This window comes from Culex pipiens, chromosome 3 (assembly GCF_016801865.2).
Source record: "Culex pipiens pallens isolate TS chromosome 3, TS_CPP_V2, whole genome shotgun sequence".
Taxonomy (NCBI): domain Eukaryota; kingdom Metazoa; phylum Arthropoda; class Insecta; order Diptera; family Culicidae; genus Culex; species Culex pipiens.
In genome coordinates this window covers 168373121-168387804 of record NC_068939.1, presented here as the reverse complement: position 1 = coordinate 168387804, position 14684 = coordinate 168373121, and the positions used below count along the sequence as shown (strand labels likewise).

Here is a 14684-nt window from a genome sequence, read left to right as displayed (position 1 = left end):
AAATTCTAAAATTCTAAAATTCTAAAATTCTAAAATTCTAAAATTCTAAAATTCTAAAATTCTAAAATTCTAAAATTCTAAAATTCTAAAATTCTAAAATTCTAAAATTCTAAAATTCTAAAATTCTAAATTCTAAAATTCTAAAATTCTAAAATTCTAAAATTCTAAAATTCTAAAATTCTAAAATTCTAAAATTCTAAAATTCTAAAATTCTAAAATTCTAAAATTCTAAAATTCTAAAATTCTAAAATTCTAAAATTCTAAAATTCTAAAATTCTAAAATTCTAAAATTCTAAAATTCTAAAATTCTAAAATTCTAAAATTCTAAAATTCTAAAATTCTAAAATTCTAAAATTCTAAAATTCTAAAATTCTAAAATTCTAAAATTCTAAAATTCTAAAATTCTAAAATTCTAAAATTCTAAAATTCTAAAATTCTAAAATTCTAAAATTCTAAAATTCTAAAATTCTAAAATTCTAAAATTCTAAAATTCTAAAATTCTAAAATTCTAAAATTCTAAAATTCTAAAATTCTAAAATTCTAAAATTCTAAAATTCTAAAATTCTAAAATTCTAAAATTCTAAAATTCTAAAATTCTAAAATTCTAAAATTCTAAAATTCTAAAATTCTAAAATTCTAAAATTCTAAAATTCTAAAATTCTAAAATTCTAAAATTCTAAAATTCTAAAATTCTAAAATTCTAAAATTCTAAAATTCTAAAATTCTAAAATTCTAAAATTCTAAAATTCTAAAATTCTAAAATTCTAAAATTCTAAAATTCTAAAATTCTAAAATTCTAAAATTCTAAAATTCTAAAATTCTAAAATTCTAAAATTCTAAAATTCTAAAATTCTAAAATTCTAAAATTCTAAAATTCTAAAATTCTAAAATTCTAAAATTCTAAAATTCTAAAATTCTAAAATTCTAAAATTCTAAAATTCTAAAATTCTAGAATTCTAAAATTCTAAAATTCTAAAATTCTCAAATTCTCAAATTCTAAAATTCTCAAATTCTAAAATTCTAAAATTCTAGAATTCTAAAATTCTAAAATTCTAAAATTCAAAATTCAAAATTCAAAATTCAAAATTCAAAATTCTTAAATTCTAAAAATTCTAAAATTCTAAAATTCTAAAATTCTAAAATTCTAAAATTCTGAAATTCTAAAATTCTAAAATTCTAAAATTCAATAATTTAAAAAATTCTAAAAATTCTAAAAATTCTAAAAATTCTAAAAAATCTAAAAATTTAAAAAAATTTAAAAATTCTAAAATTCTAAAATTCTAAAATTCTAAAATTCTGAAATTCTAAAATTCTAAAATTCTAAAATTCTTAAATTCTAAAATTCTAAAATTCTAAAATTCTAAAATTCTAAAATTCTAAAATTCTAAAATTCTAAAATTCTAAAATTCTAAAATTCTAAAATTCTAAAATTCTAAAATTCTAAAATTCTAAAATTCTAAAATTCTAAAATTCTAAAATTCTAAAATTCTAAAATTCTAAATTCTAAAATTCTAAAATTCTAAAATTCTAAAATTCTAAAATTCTAAAATTCTAAAATTCTAAAATTCTAAAATTCTAAAATTCTAAAATTCTAAAATTCTAAAATTCTAAAATTCTAAAATTCTAAAATTCTCAAATTCTAAAATTCTAAAATTCTAAAATTCTAAAATTCTAAAATTCTAAAATTCTAAAATTCTAAAATTCTAAAATTCTAAAATTCTAAAATTCTAAAATTCTAAAATTCTAAAATTCTAAAATTCTAAAATTCTAAAATTCTAAAATTCTAAAATTCTAAAATTCTAAAATTCTAAAATTCTAAAATTCTAAAATTCTAAAATTCTAAAATTCTAAAATTCTAAAATTCTAAAATTCTAAAATTCTAAAATTCTAAAATTCTAAAATTCTAAAATTCTAAAATTCTAAAATTCTAAAATTCTAAAATTCTAAAATTCTAAAATTCTAAAATTCTAAAATTCTAAAATTCTAAAATTCTAAAATTCTAAAATTCTAAAATTCTAAAATTCTAAAATTCTAAAATTCTAAAATTCTAAAATTCTAAAATTCTAAAATTCTAAAATTCTAAAATTCTAAAATTCTAAAATTCTAAAATTCTAAAATTCTAAAATTCTAAAATTCTAAAATTCTAAAATTCTAAAATTCTAAATTCTAAAATTCTAAAATTCTAAAATTCTAAAATTCTAAAATTCTAAAATTCTAAAATTCTAAAATTCTAAAATTCTAAAATTCTAAAATTCTAAAATTCTAAAATTCTAAAATTCTAAAATTCTAAAATTCTAAAATTCTAAAATTCTAAAATTCTAAAATTCTAAAATTCTAAAATTCTAAAATTCTAAAATTCTAAAATTCTAAAATTCTAAAATTCTAAAATTCTAAAATTCTAAAATTCTAAAATTCTAAAATTCTAAAATTCTAAAATTCTAAAATTCTAAAATTCTAGAATTCTAAAATTCTAAAATTCTAAAATTCTAAAATTCTCAAATTCTCAAATTCTAAAATTCTCAAATTCTAAAATTCTAAAATTCTAGAATTCTAAAATTCTAAAATTCAAAATTCAAAATTCTTAAATTCTAAAAATTCTAAAATTCTAAAATTCTAAAATTCTAAAATTCTAAAATTCTAAAATTCTAAAATTCTAAAATTCTAAAATTCTAAAATTCTAAAATTCTAAAATTCTAAAATTCTAAAATTCAATAATTTAAAAAATTCTAAAAATTCTAAAAATTCTAAAAATTCTAAAAAATCTAAAAATTTAAAAAATTTTAAAAATTCTAAAAATTTTAAAAATTCTAAAAATTCTTGAAATTCTTAAAATTCTAAAAATTCTAAAAATTTTAAAAATTCTAAAAATTCTAAAAATTCTAAAAATTCTAAAAATTCTTGAAATTCTTGAAATTCTGAAAATTCGAAAAATTCTAAAAATTTTAAAAACTCTAAAATTTTTAAAAATTCTAAAAATTCTGAAAATTCTAAAAATTATAAAAAATATAAAAATTATAAAAATTTAAAAAAAATATAAAAATTAGGCCGATGCAAATAAAAAAATAAAAATTTAAATAACAAGCCATAGTCTTCACATTTAAATGAAAAAACTGTTTTAAAATGCATTTTACACTAGTTCAGTTGTTTTGCAATCATTAGTTTTCAAAAAATCTAAGATCTGTCAAAAACAAAAATTGTATCGAAAAAAAAGATTTTGCATCGAAAATTTTCAAAAAATCTTAAGATTTTTATAATAAACCCAAACATGCTTAAAATGATTTTAAACGCAGGAGAATGTATTTTAATTTGATTTCAGCGGGTTGCACTTGAATTTTCATTGTAATTTTGGAGTTTATTGTAAAAATATTGTTTTGCCCCCTGATTTTTTGGGCCAATTTTGAAGCGGGGGGGGGGGGGGGTGACAAAAAATTTTAAAAATATTTGTATGTAAGGCTGTATAAAAATTTAAAAAATTATAAAAATTATAAAAATTACAAAAATTTTAAAAATTATAAATTTCAAAAATATATAAAATTTTTAAAAATTCCAAAAATTCTAAAAATTTAAAAAATTATAAAAATTATAAAAGTTCTAAAAATTCTTAAAAATTCTAAAAAATTCTAAAAAATTCTAAAGATTCTAACAATTCTAAAAATTCTTATAATTCTAAAAATTCTTATAATTCTAAAAATTCTAAAAATTCTAAAAATTCTAAAAATTCTAAAAATTCTACAAAAATTCTAAAAATTCTAAAAATTCTAAAAATTCTAAAAATTCTAAAAATTCTAAAAATTCTAAAAATTCTAAAAATTCTAAAAATTCTAAAAATTCTAAAAATTCTAAAAATTCTAAAAATTCTAAAAATTCTAAAAATTCTAAGAATTCTAAAAATTTTAAAAATTCTAAAAATTCTAAAAATTCTAAAAATTCTAAACATTCTAAACATTCTAAAAACTCTAAAAATTCTAAAAATTCTAAAAATTCTAAAAATTCTAAACATTCTAAAAATTCTAAAAGTTCTAAAAATTCTAAAAATTCTGAACATTCTAAAAATTCTAAAAATTTCAAAAATTCTAAAAATTTTAAAAATTCTAAAAATTCTAAAAATTTTAAAAATTCTAAAAATTCTAAAAAATTCTAAAAATTCTAAAAATTCTAAAAATTCTAAAAATTCTAAAAATTCTAAAAATTCTAAAAATTCTGGAAATTCTAAAAATTCTAATAGTTCTAAAATTCTTAAAACTCTAAAAAAATCTTAAAATTCTAAAAATTCTAAAATTCTAAAAATTTCAAAATTTTTAAAAGTTCTAAAAATTCTAAAAATTCTAAAAACTCTAAAAATTCTAAAAATTCTAAAAATTCTAAAAATTTTAAAAATTCTAAAAATTCAAAAAAAAATAATTATTTTAAAAATTCTAAAAATTTAAAAAATTTTAAAATTCGAAAAATTTTAAAAATTAAAGAAAAAATTTAAAAAAATTAAAAAACTCTAAAAAAATTAAAAATTCTAAAATTTTTAAAAATTTAAAAAATTTAAAAAAATTAAAAAATTTAAAAAATTAAAAAAAAATAAAAAAATTTAAAAAAATTTAGAAAATTTAAAAAATTTAAAAATTTTAAAATTTTTAAAAATTCTAAAAATTTAAAAAAATCTAAAAATTCTAAAAATTCTTAACATTCTAAAAATTCTAAAAAATTAAAAATTCTAAAAACTCTAAGAATTCTAAAATTTCTAAAATTTATAAAAAATCTAAAATTCTAAAAATTCTAAAAAATCTAAAAATTTCTAAAAATTTATTTTTTTAAATTCAGAAAATTTTAAAAATTCTAAAACTTATAAAAAAAAATCTAAAATTCTAATATTCGAAAAATTCTAAAATTTTAAATTTCTCAAATTAAAAAATTTTAACATCCTAAAATTTAAAGGATTAGGGGTTGTAAATTTTTAAATCTATTTTCTTCCAGAACTGGTGCATGCTAGTGCGATCCTCGATGATTTGCCCGTTCGTCAGCGCCCTATCAGAAGAAACGCACGAAAAGAACAGCCTGAACTACAATGACGGCTGTAGTGGTGGCGGTGGCGGCGGAACCGACTCCCTCCTAAACTACGGCTCCAACGGCGGCCAGTGCACGGACAACGAGACCGCGGACCGCAGCATCTGCACCGACACGATCCCGCTGCTGTGCGCGTCCAATCCCTCGATCATCCAGTCGACGGTGGCCTCGACCGGCTGTACGATCCTCACGCCGAACGGGTCACTTCCGGCGCCGGGACGCAAATTTTCCACCGGTTCGGACCAGCTGCTGCAAACGCTGGACCAGCAAACGCTCAACTTTATCAGCAGCAACAACTTGAAAAACACGTGGGAATCGAGCCAGGAAATTGGCCAGCACCCGCACGTCAAGGCCATCGATTGCATCAGCACAATCAGCAACTAAGCTGGGACGGCGCGCGTCTAACGCAGATTGTTTGGCATATCAAAAAAAGAGAAATTATTATTTTTTGGGATTTGTGATATCAGTGCACGACAAAAACGGTGTGTACATAGCAAAAAGAACTATTTAATCACATACTTTTTCGCACATTTATCCTTGGAACTTTTCCGGTGAATTTAAGGAAGAAAAAATCACAGCAATGCAAAATACCTTGCCACAGTAAAAAAAGACAAACACTAGTAGAGTTATATCGAACGCAGCGGTTCCTCTCTGGACATGGCGCCAGAATCGGTCGAGCGTATCCTGGGCGATCGCGCTTATTCTAAAAGAAAGGTAGAACAACATTTAGTAGAGATGGAGAAACAGAAACAAAATATGTGATGCTATTTCAAAACCAAACGGATCGTAATAGATTTGTCGTTAAAGAAAAAAAAAAAAACATTTATCAGTAGCGAGTAGAAGGACAAATAATCACAGCATTTTACACAGTCAATACCGATTGCCACGTTACCATTCAATGCGTAATGCAAAGAAAAGTCAGATAACTTCAATAAATAATAGTACAAAAATACCTGCATGTTACTATGAATTCTGTAAACTTAAAAAACATCAAAGTGTGAGGGGTCAGCGTACGACCGGAATTTACCCAAAAAAAGCAGCAAAAGGATAAGAATTACTGAAACAAAGCAGCAATAACAAAAAATCCCTCACACCTCTAGACGTTTCCAGCGCAATTTAGCAGTTCCAAAACTTCTCAAAAAAATAAAACAAATAATCCTAACCTTAAACCGCAAAAAAGCCATTAAATGTGTTTTTCCAGCTCAAATTCAATGTAAACCGTCTTTACCTATACAGTAGCATTCTCATGTGAAAACACAAGTCTGGTGCTAGATGCACAGCAGTCCAGACGGCGTCGGGAACCGCCGTGAAAACTTGTCATGTTCTCTAACCCAGATTCATAATACCTAACCATAAGCGATTAGTAACATTACTCCCCCTTGAAAAGTAAAACCGAGCCTGCTTTTTTTTCATAGAACAAAAGAAAGAAATCCTTAAGGTGGTCGTCGTGGTGACAGCACACACTCAAAATCAGAAGTACCCCTCAAAAAGAGTTCTATCTACCCTATATCTGTCAACACAAGGTAAACAAACCCTTTTTGAGGAATACTTCACCCCTTTTTTCAAGTTTACCCGTAGTTACCCTTTTGCACCAGTAAACTTGAAAAAAGGGTGGAAGTAAGCCTCAAAAAGGTTTGTTTACCTTGTGTTGACAGATAAAGGGTAGATAGAACCCTTTTAAAGGGGTACTTCTGATTTTGAGTGTATACTTTTAATACATTATAATAATATAGGGTACGTTATCCATTAGTGGACCCCTTTCCTATAGTGGACCCTCTGAAGGGTTTTTGATGAAAAATTCAATGAAATCACAATTTCAAACGTGTTGTTGCCTACAAATCTTTTATTTGGCATGTTCAGCATCATTTAAATCAATGTTGACTGATACTGAATTGTTATTTTTACCAAAATGAGTGTTTTGAGTTCGACATCAGAAATAAGCCATGGCCACTAGCATTTTCACAACAAAACTGCATTTATATTTTATGATTGAATTAGCCATTCAATCATTTTTTGACTGATTTTTTAACTTCAGCAAGTCGAAATAATGTCATTTTAAGGAACTTTACTAAAATAAAGCGAAGAACTGCTCTTTTTCGAGCAAAAATTAGGGGGGTCCAATATAGGACAAAGAAAATCCAAACTTTTCCAAAAGTGGACCCCTGTTAATTAAACCTTCAAAAATGAAGAAAACTGTGTATTTAAGCAAAAGTTTCTCTTAAACATACAATAAATGCTTGTTGTTATCAACCTAAACACGTTTTTTTTTTCAATTAATTATAAATATAGCTGTTTCATGTTTAAAGTACCAAAAATGCTGAAGCCGTAAAAAATATAATTAATCAAAACTATAGTCAATTAAACTTAACTGAAGCATCATAATTGCAGTTTGAAATGATATTTTATAATAATAAATCAAGAACAAAACATTTTTTTTAAATAAACATGCGTGGTTTTATCAGCAACTGTAAACAAATCTATTGTTTAGTTTCGGTCAACCATTTATGTAATTAATATGAAAAAAATGTGCATCAAAGTTACTTTTTTAAATATTTTTATGTTCACAGTGATTTTTGAAACGTTTTCTCTGACCTTTTTTGGAAATAAATGTTTTTAAATATCTGTTAGGTTTTTTTGTTGTTTGAAGCCAATTTTGTTAACAAAACATATTTGTTTATGATGAAAAGTGAGCAAAATCCATCTTTTATTCATTATATCTATCATTAGACCTACACCATGCATCAAAACATCAAATATCGGTTAAATTTGGTATAAAAATAACAGTTTGCCTATAGTGGACCCGGGTCCACAATCGGATTATGGACCCGGGTCCACTATAGGAAAAGGGGGTCCATAACAGGTAGAGCGTCCAATTTCCCGTCCCGGGAAAAAATTTCCCGGGAATTCCCGGGATTTCCCGAAAAAAAATATTTCCCGTTTCCCGGGAAATTTGTAAATTTCCCGGGAATTCCCGAAATTCAAGCGGAAGTATACATTTCTTAAATTTTTTGAACTTTTTTTTGAAAATGCTCTGAAAAAATAATAAATGAACAAACTTAACATGATTTTGTTAAATTAAATGTATTGTTTGGTTTATATATAATTAATCAGATTATCAGAAATTATGACATCAGAATTATTTCTGATAATACTTATTTTTAAGGCAGCTGGGAATAGATCTTGTTTAATGAGTATTAAATTATTACAAATTAAATTATTATTAATTTTCAACAGATTGATGTAATTTAATCAAAACAATATTAACTCTTTACCTCCACATTAAAATTGAGATTTTTTTACGTTTTTTTGTTTACCATGATCAAATGAGACGAAAATCGAATTTGTGCAAAAAGAATTAATTCAATTGGTTGAGTACCTAGTACTAAAGAAATTACAATTTGAAGTAAAAGAATTATGGAGCACTGGTGCAACTACAGGTGTTAGAGGGTTAAATGTGAAAAATAAAAGACTTTTAGTGGATTGATGTTAGTTTTTCGTGTAATTTAAATTATACAACATGATAATACAAAAAAAAATCATTAATAAATTACTTTCTATTGTTTGTTATCAAAAAATGCAAGAATATATTCAAAGTTTGCTCAAATATTTGAAAACATTGGGTTGTGTGGAGTAAAACCAACACTAAAAAGCTTTACCTATTTGTTCAAGAGCTGAAACCAGTATTTGTCATGAAAAACATAATTTCTGCATGTTTGTTTTCATTTCAATAAACTGGTCACAGAGGCATGTTTAAAATTTCTCATCAAAAAATACCAAAATACATTTTCTTGTAGTTGAATGATTTGCCTTCCTCACTGAGGTAAGGCTATAATCCTGCTCTGAAAATGAACTTTTGTTTAAAAGCTCCTAGACCCACCTTCATGTATACATATCGACTCAGAATCGAAAACTGAACAAATGTCTGTGTGTGTGTATGTGTGTGTGTATGTGTGTGTATGTGTGTGTATGTATGTATGTGACCAAAATTCTCACTGAGTTTTCTCAGCACTGGCTGAACCGATTTTGACCAAACCAGTTGCATTCGACTTGGTTTAGGGTCCCATACATCGCTATTGAATTGTTTGAAGTTTCGATAAGTAGTTCAAAAGTTATGTATAAAAATGTGTTTTCATAAATATCCGGATCTCAATTATATGCATGTAAACGATGTCCTGATCCATCATCCGACCCATCGTTGGTTAGATAATTGAAAGGCCTTTCCAATGAGTATAAAACATTGAAGATCTGGCAACCCTGCCTCGAGTTATTACCACATAAGTGATATTTATGTACTTTTTTGAAGCCGGATCTCACTTAAATGTATGTAAACTATGTCCGGATCCATCATCCGACCCATCGTTGGTTAGATAATTGAAAGGGCTTTCCAATGAGTCAAAAACATTGAAGATCTGGCAACCCTGTCTCGAGTTATTACCACTTCAGTGAAATTTATGTACTTTTTGTAGCCGGATCTCACTTAAATGTATGTAAACTATGTCCGGATCCATCATCCGACCCATCGTTGGTTAGGCAATTGAAAGGCCTTTTCAATGAGTCCAAAACATTGCAGATCTGGCAACCCTGTCTCGAGTTATTACCACATAAGTGATATTTATGTACTTTTTTGAAGCCGGATCCCACTTAAATGTATGTAAACTATGTCCGGATCCATCATCCGACCCATCGTTGGTTAGATAATTGAAAGGCCTTTCCAATGAGTATAAAACATTGAAGATCTGGCAACCCTGTCTCGAGTTATTACCACATAAGTTATATCTGTGTTCTTTTTTTCTGGATCTAAAAAAATGCTGAAATGTGTGTCCAAACCACTCATATTACCCATTTTTGGTAAAAAGTGAGGAAGGCAGCAACCACATAGGTGGATTAAGTTAGTTTTTTTACATGCAATCAAGCTGTTAATTGATCTTCACACTTATTTAAACCATTAATGTTGATGTCCTATACAATTTTGTTGCTTAATATTAATTAATACCAAGACCATAACAACTTTCAATAAATTTAAAATTTCCCGGGAATTCCCGGGATTTCCCGGGAAATTGGCTGAAAATTTCCCGTTTCCCGGGAAATTTGTAACCCCGGGAAATTGGGCTCTAATAACAGGCAAAAAAAAACGTTTTTTTCAAATGGCTATTTTTCTGCTCAACAACAAAAAACTGATGAAACAAATAGTCAAAATTGTTCAAAAGACTTCAGTTTTCATTGTTTTGTACAAAGGGTTATGAAAAAGGGCTTAAAATATTGAAAATTTGTGAAAAATTTGCCGAGCTTCCGTGGCCGGGAGGTTACGGGTTTCGCCTTGTAAGCGGAAGGTGATGGGTTCGATTCCTGTCTGGCTCGGCAAAGTCAGATCCCTTCAAATAGTAATTCTACTCACTGGGACTACTGACCGGTAGGGGATGGGTTTCGAGTAGCGGCCTGCTGGGTTTCCAATCCAGAGGTTGTGAGTTCGATTCTCGTACCGGGATGATGAAGTTTGAAAAATGTGCATTGGCTCTACTAGGGGGTCCACTAATGGGGTCCTAACATTATAATATTACGCCTTTTGAAATGTTAGTATTGATTCCAAAACATTCATAATACCAAGATTTTTCGAAAAAATTCGAAAATTTTACAAATGTAATTTATTTTAAGATGAAAATTGGACCATTAGTTTCCGAGATATCGGAGATTTCACACAAGGAAATCTAATTAAGAAGCACTGAGAAAATCTTATTTATCCTGTGTTTTCTATCTGTTACTGTTAGTGTTGCGTTTTCAACCTGAAAATGGTAAAATTTATCAAAGTACGTTTTGATTGCAAATTTTATTTTACATTAAAAGATAAAGTCAAAATTGATTGACCTTGAAAAAAATTAAAAACGCTTTTTTTAATATGACTTGGATAGGACTCTAGATGTTTTGCCCTTTTTGGAATTTTCTGAAAGTTGGCATTTTGTGTCACCTCAAACATATATACATTTTTTTAGAACGTTTTTTAATATATTTTAATGACAAAAATTTATTTACAAAAATGTATTTACTCAACAAAAAAAAATACCTGTATACATAATTTTCAGTGTAGTCTTCATCCATAACTACTCCTTTGCCGAAGACACCAAATCGATCAAAAATTTCCTTCGCAAGATACAGTTTTTTTTAATTATAACGACGAGTTAAAGCTGTCTTAGAGAAACAGTAGATTTTTCTCAATTTCGTCTTTTTTCCATTTTTGCGAAAAGCCCAGTTTTTATTTTCAAAAATCATAACTCAGAATCCTATTAAAGCAGGGAATCCGATCCGCTCTTTGGTCCCGCAAGCATTTTAAGTTTTCATATGACCTTTTTAAATAGTTCAAATCGGTTGAAACGGCGTTAAGTATAGTTTTTTTAATGTGTTTTTTTTTTCAAAATCGTCGAAATGGTAAATTATCGGACCACCCTAAAACAAAAAAACTTAAATTTTGGGCCCGATCGTACAACTTTTTTCGAATCATGCTGTTTTCGTGGGGCTTTTGAAGGAGTTTTCTTATCGATTTGGTGTCTTCGACAAAGTTGAGGACGGTTCAGAAAAAAAGAAAACGAATAGTTTCTTAATTTTGTTTTCGTCGTAAATAAATTTCTCAAAAATTATTTTTTTAGAATATAAGTGATGCTTTCCCTACATAAAATATTATTATATTGCAAATAAACAAAAAAATATCGAAATTTAAAATAAAAATGAAAAAAAAACCTTGGGAACGGTGCTTTGTAAGAAAAAAATGGTGTCGTTTTCGATTGCAAATTGTTTTTTTTACCTGAAAATTATATATATTTTAATTGATATGACAACAACCCTATTTTAAAAAATCTTATTTTTCCAAAAAAATAATAACACCGGTACCAGTTTTTGCACCATCCTAAACTTCGCCTACCTTGTTTGCGAGTCTTGCCACAAACAAGTTTGCGAGTTTGGCAAACTGTCAATCACGAAACAGTGCGAGCTTGTTTGTTTGGTTGTTATAGTCTAATACCTCCTTTAGTCCCCTTGGAACATATCGTTAACAAAGCAAACAAATAAGAATACCTAGAATTTTTTTAATAGGTCCTATAAACATATAAAACACAATAGCTTGTCTTGATTGCCGCGAATGCCGACTGGTTAAAAATTCCAACACAAAAAAAATTAAATAACAAGCCATAGTGCCAACATTTGAATGAAAGAAGTGATTTGAAATGCATTTAACACTAGTTCCCGCACAATTTTGTTAACAGAAATCTTGAAAAAAAATCAATTTTTCAATCAACGATCTTTGTTCTTCCCACAGACAGTGCTGCCCATGGATGTTATTTTCAAAGCTCATCCATGATACCCAAAAACCACTTTTGGACTAATCTGGCCACTTTGGGACCGGTTTCCGGCACTCTGGTGAAACGTAATTTGCCATACTCCGGGTGGCCAGATTGGTTGAGTTTTTGCTGAGTTATGGCCGTTTTAGAGATTCCAGTTTCATCCAGGTTTATCCGGGATTTGAATTGTTTTGCAATGCATTCTCCCATGAAACTGTTCTTGAGAACACGCCAGAATAAGTAAGAGCTTTGCTCAGCAGATCCAAAATACGGACATTTAAGGACGATTGTAAAAGAGACCAAAAAACGTGACTTACCCTATTCCCACAGCTTCGCCACTAGCTATCTGGAATCATCGCCGTCGTCGTCGACGACGATGCCTCCGCCTCCACCTCCCCCGCCGTCTCGTGAATCTTCCGGTGAAACTGCAGCGCGTTCAACCGCGCAAAGTCCTTCCCACACACATCGCAGATGAACTGCTTCTTGCCGGTGTGCAGCGTCATGTGCACGTCCAGATCGCGCTTCGTTACGTGGCCGCGATCGCAGATCTTTTTGAGAAATTGAATGGGGTTAGAAGATTGAGCTTTGAAAAGGAAGGCGGAGACTCACCGAGCAGACAAAGGGTCGATCATTCTGGTGGATTCTGAGGTGAACCTTGAGGTAGCTTTTGCAGGTGAAGCTCTTGCTGCACTCCGGGCAGGGGAAGCGAACGCCGCTGTGGGCAACTTGCTCGTGCTGCTGAAGCAGATACTGGTTGGTGAAGACCTTCTGGCATTGGCCACATTCGAACGGTTTAAGGCCGAGGTGTCGGTTCTTGTGATCGACCAGCGACTTCTTGGTCTTGAAGGTGGCCTGCTTGCAGATGTTGCAGCGGAACGTTTTCTCGTCGGCGTGGATCCGGAGGTGGGCCGTGAGGTAGCTTTGGTTGACGAACCCCTTGCCGCACACGTTGCAGGAAATGGGATAGTTGCCGGTGTGTCCGGCCACGTGCTCGTCCAGGCCGATCTTGGACTTGAACGACTTGCCGCAGCCGCCCATGGGGCACTTGAACGGGGAGATGTTGAGGTGGGTGTTGCGGTGGATTTTCAGCTTGGTTCGCGTTGAAAACTCCTTCCCGCAGAACTCACAGGTTCGATCGTTTTGCGGTTGGAACTTGACCGGAGGCACTGCTGGTTCTGGTGGGATTGGCTGTTCTTGGACGGGAGGTGGTTCTTCTCTAGGAATTGGAGGAACTGACTGCTCCAAAGCAGGTTTGTCTTCAATAAACAGCTGTTGCTGCTGTGAGATGCTAGTATCGTTGAGGTCCGGTTCCGGAAGCAGTCCAATTGAGGATTGAAACTTTTGCTCCGAAATGATCTCCTGTACTTGAATCTCTGAAATAGACTGTTGAAATCGATTAATTTATGATACAAACGGACAAAAATTCACATCCTCACCGCATCCCGATTGTCGTCAACGGAATCAATCCCCACAAAGTCGTCGTAGTCCAAACTATCCTTAGATTCACCTCCGTTGATCGCATACCCGACGACATTTGCGTTCTGCTGAGCCGCGATCGAGTCCACAATCTCCTCCAGATTATTGAAGCACGTTTCCTCACTCGGAATCACGGCGTCCATCGCCGACTGCACCGGAATGCCCTCAAACTCACCCTGGTGTTGGTGATGGTGGTAGTGCTGCTGGTGCTGCTCCCGTTGATTCTGCTGGATCGAAATCTCAAGCTCCTGCTTCAGCTGCAACGCTTCCTGGTTCGACGAAAAGGAAATGTCCTCCTTGTCCAGACTCTGCATGATGTAGTCGTACTCCTTGTTGGGACTGCCCAGAAACTCACTACCCGAAAAGCTTATCTCCGGCAGTTCGTCCGGACCGTGCTGTTGATGGTACAACTGCTGCTGCTGCTCGGCCACCAGAGCCTCCGTTTGGCAAAACAGCATCATCTCTGTAACAAAGACACACAACAAACCTCATCACAAACAACATCCAAGCAACCCTCCGCGCGCAGAAACCCACCATCGAAGAACGTCTGGCACTTGCGGCAGTTCTCGCGGAACTCGTGGAAGTAGTCCAGCTTGCAGATGCACTCGCTGCAGACCAGCTGGAAGTTGGAGGCGTCGCCGATCTCCAGCGCGACGCAGTCCAGGATCTTTTTGGGCAGCTCGCGCAGCAGCCCGTCCGCCGAGTGGACGTACACGCTGTACGCCTGGTCGCACTTTTTCAGACACAGCCGGCAGGGCTCGTCGCTGGACGGAAGATCGTCCAGCGCATCCATCGTACTGTACGACTTTCTTCGGTGAAGTAACCAGC

General features: G+C 30.3%; 2 protein-coding genes across 2 annotated transcripts in view; one reads left to right on the top strand and one right to left on the bottom strand.

Moving 5' to 3' along the window:
- The window catches only part of LOC120426822 (uncharacterized), a 23848-nt gene extending 17827 nt beyond the window's left edge, over positions 1–6021 (top strand). Inside the window, exon 5 of the mRNA XM_039591609.2 lies at positions 4966–6021. Coding sequence (XP_039447543.1) covers positions 4966–5439 — 474 coding nt within the window. The 3' untranslated portion in view covers positions 5440–6021. The remainder of the gene's footprint in view (positions 1–4965) is intronic.
- On the bottom strand, positions 5543–14684 carry LOC120426823 (zinc finger protein 2-like). The gene is made up of 5 exons (XM_039591610.2): positions 14391–14684; positions 13817–14319; positions 12990–13763; positions 12698–12928; positions 5543–5758 (listed from the first exon to the last, which is right to left on the bottom strand). The coding sequence occupies exons 1-4, from the start codon at positions 14647–14649 to the stop codon at positions 12719–12721; spliced, it is 1746 nt and encodes a 581-aa protein (XP_039447544.1). The 5' UTR covers positions 14650–14684; the 3' UTR covers positions 5543–5758; positions 12698–12718.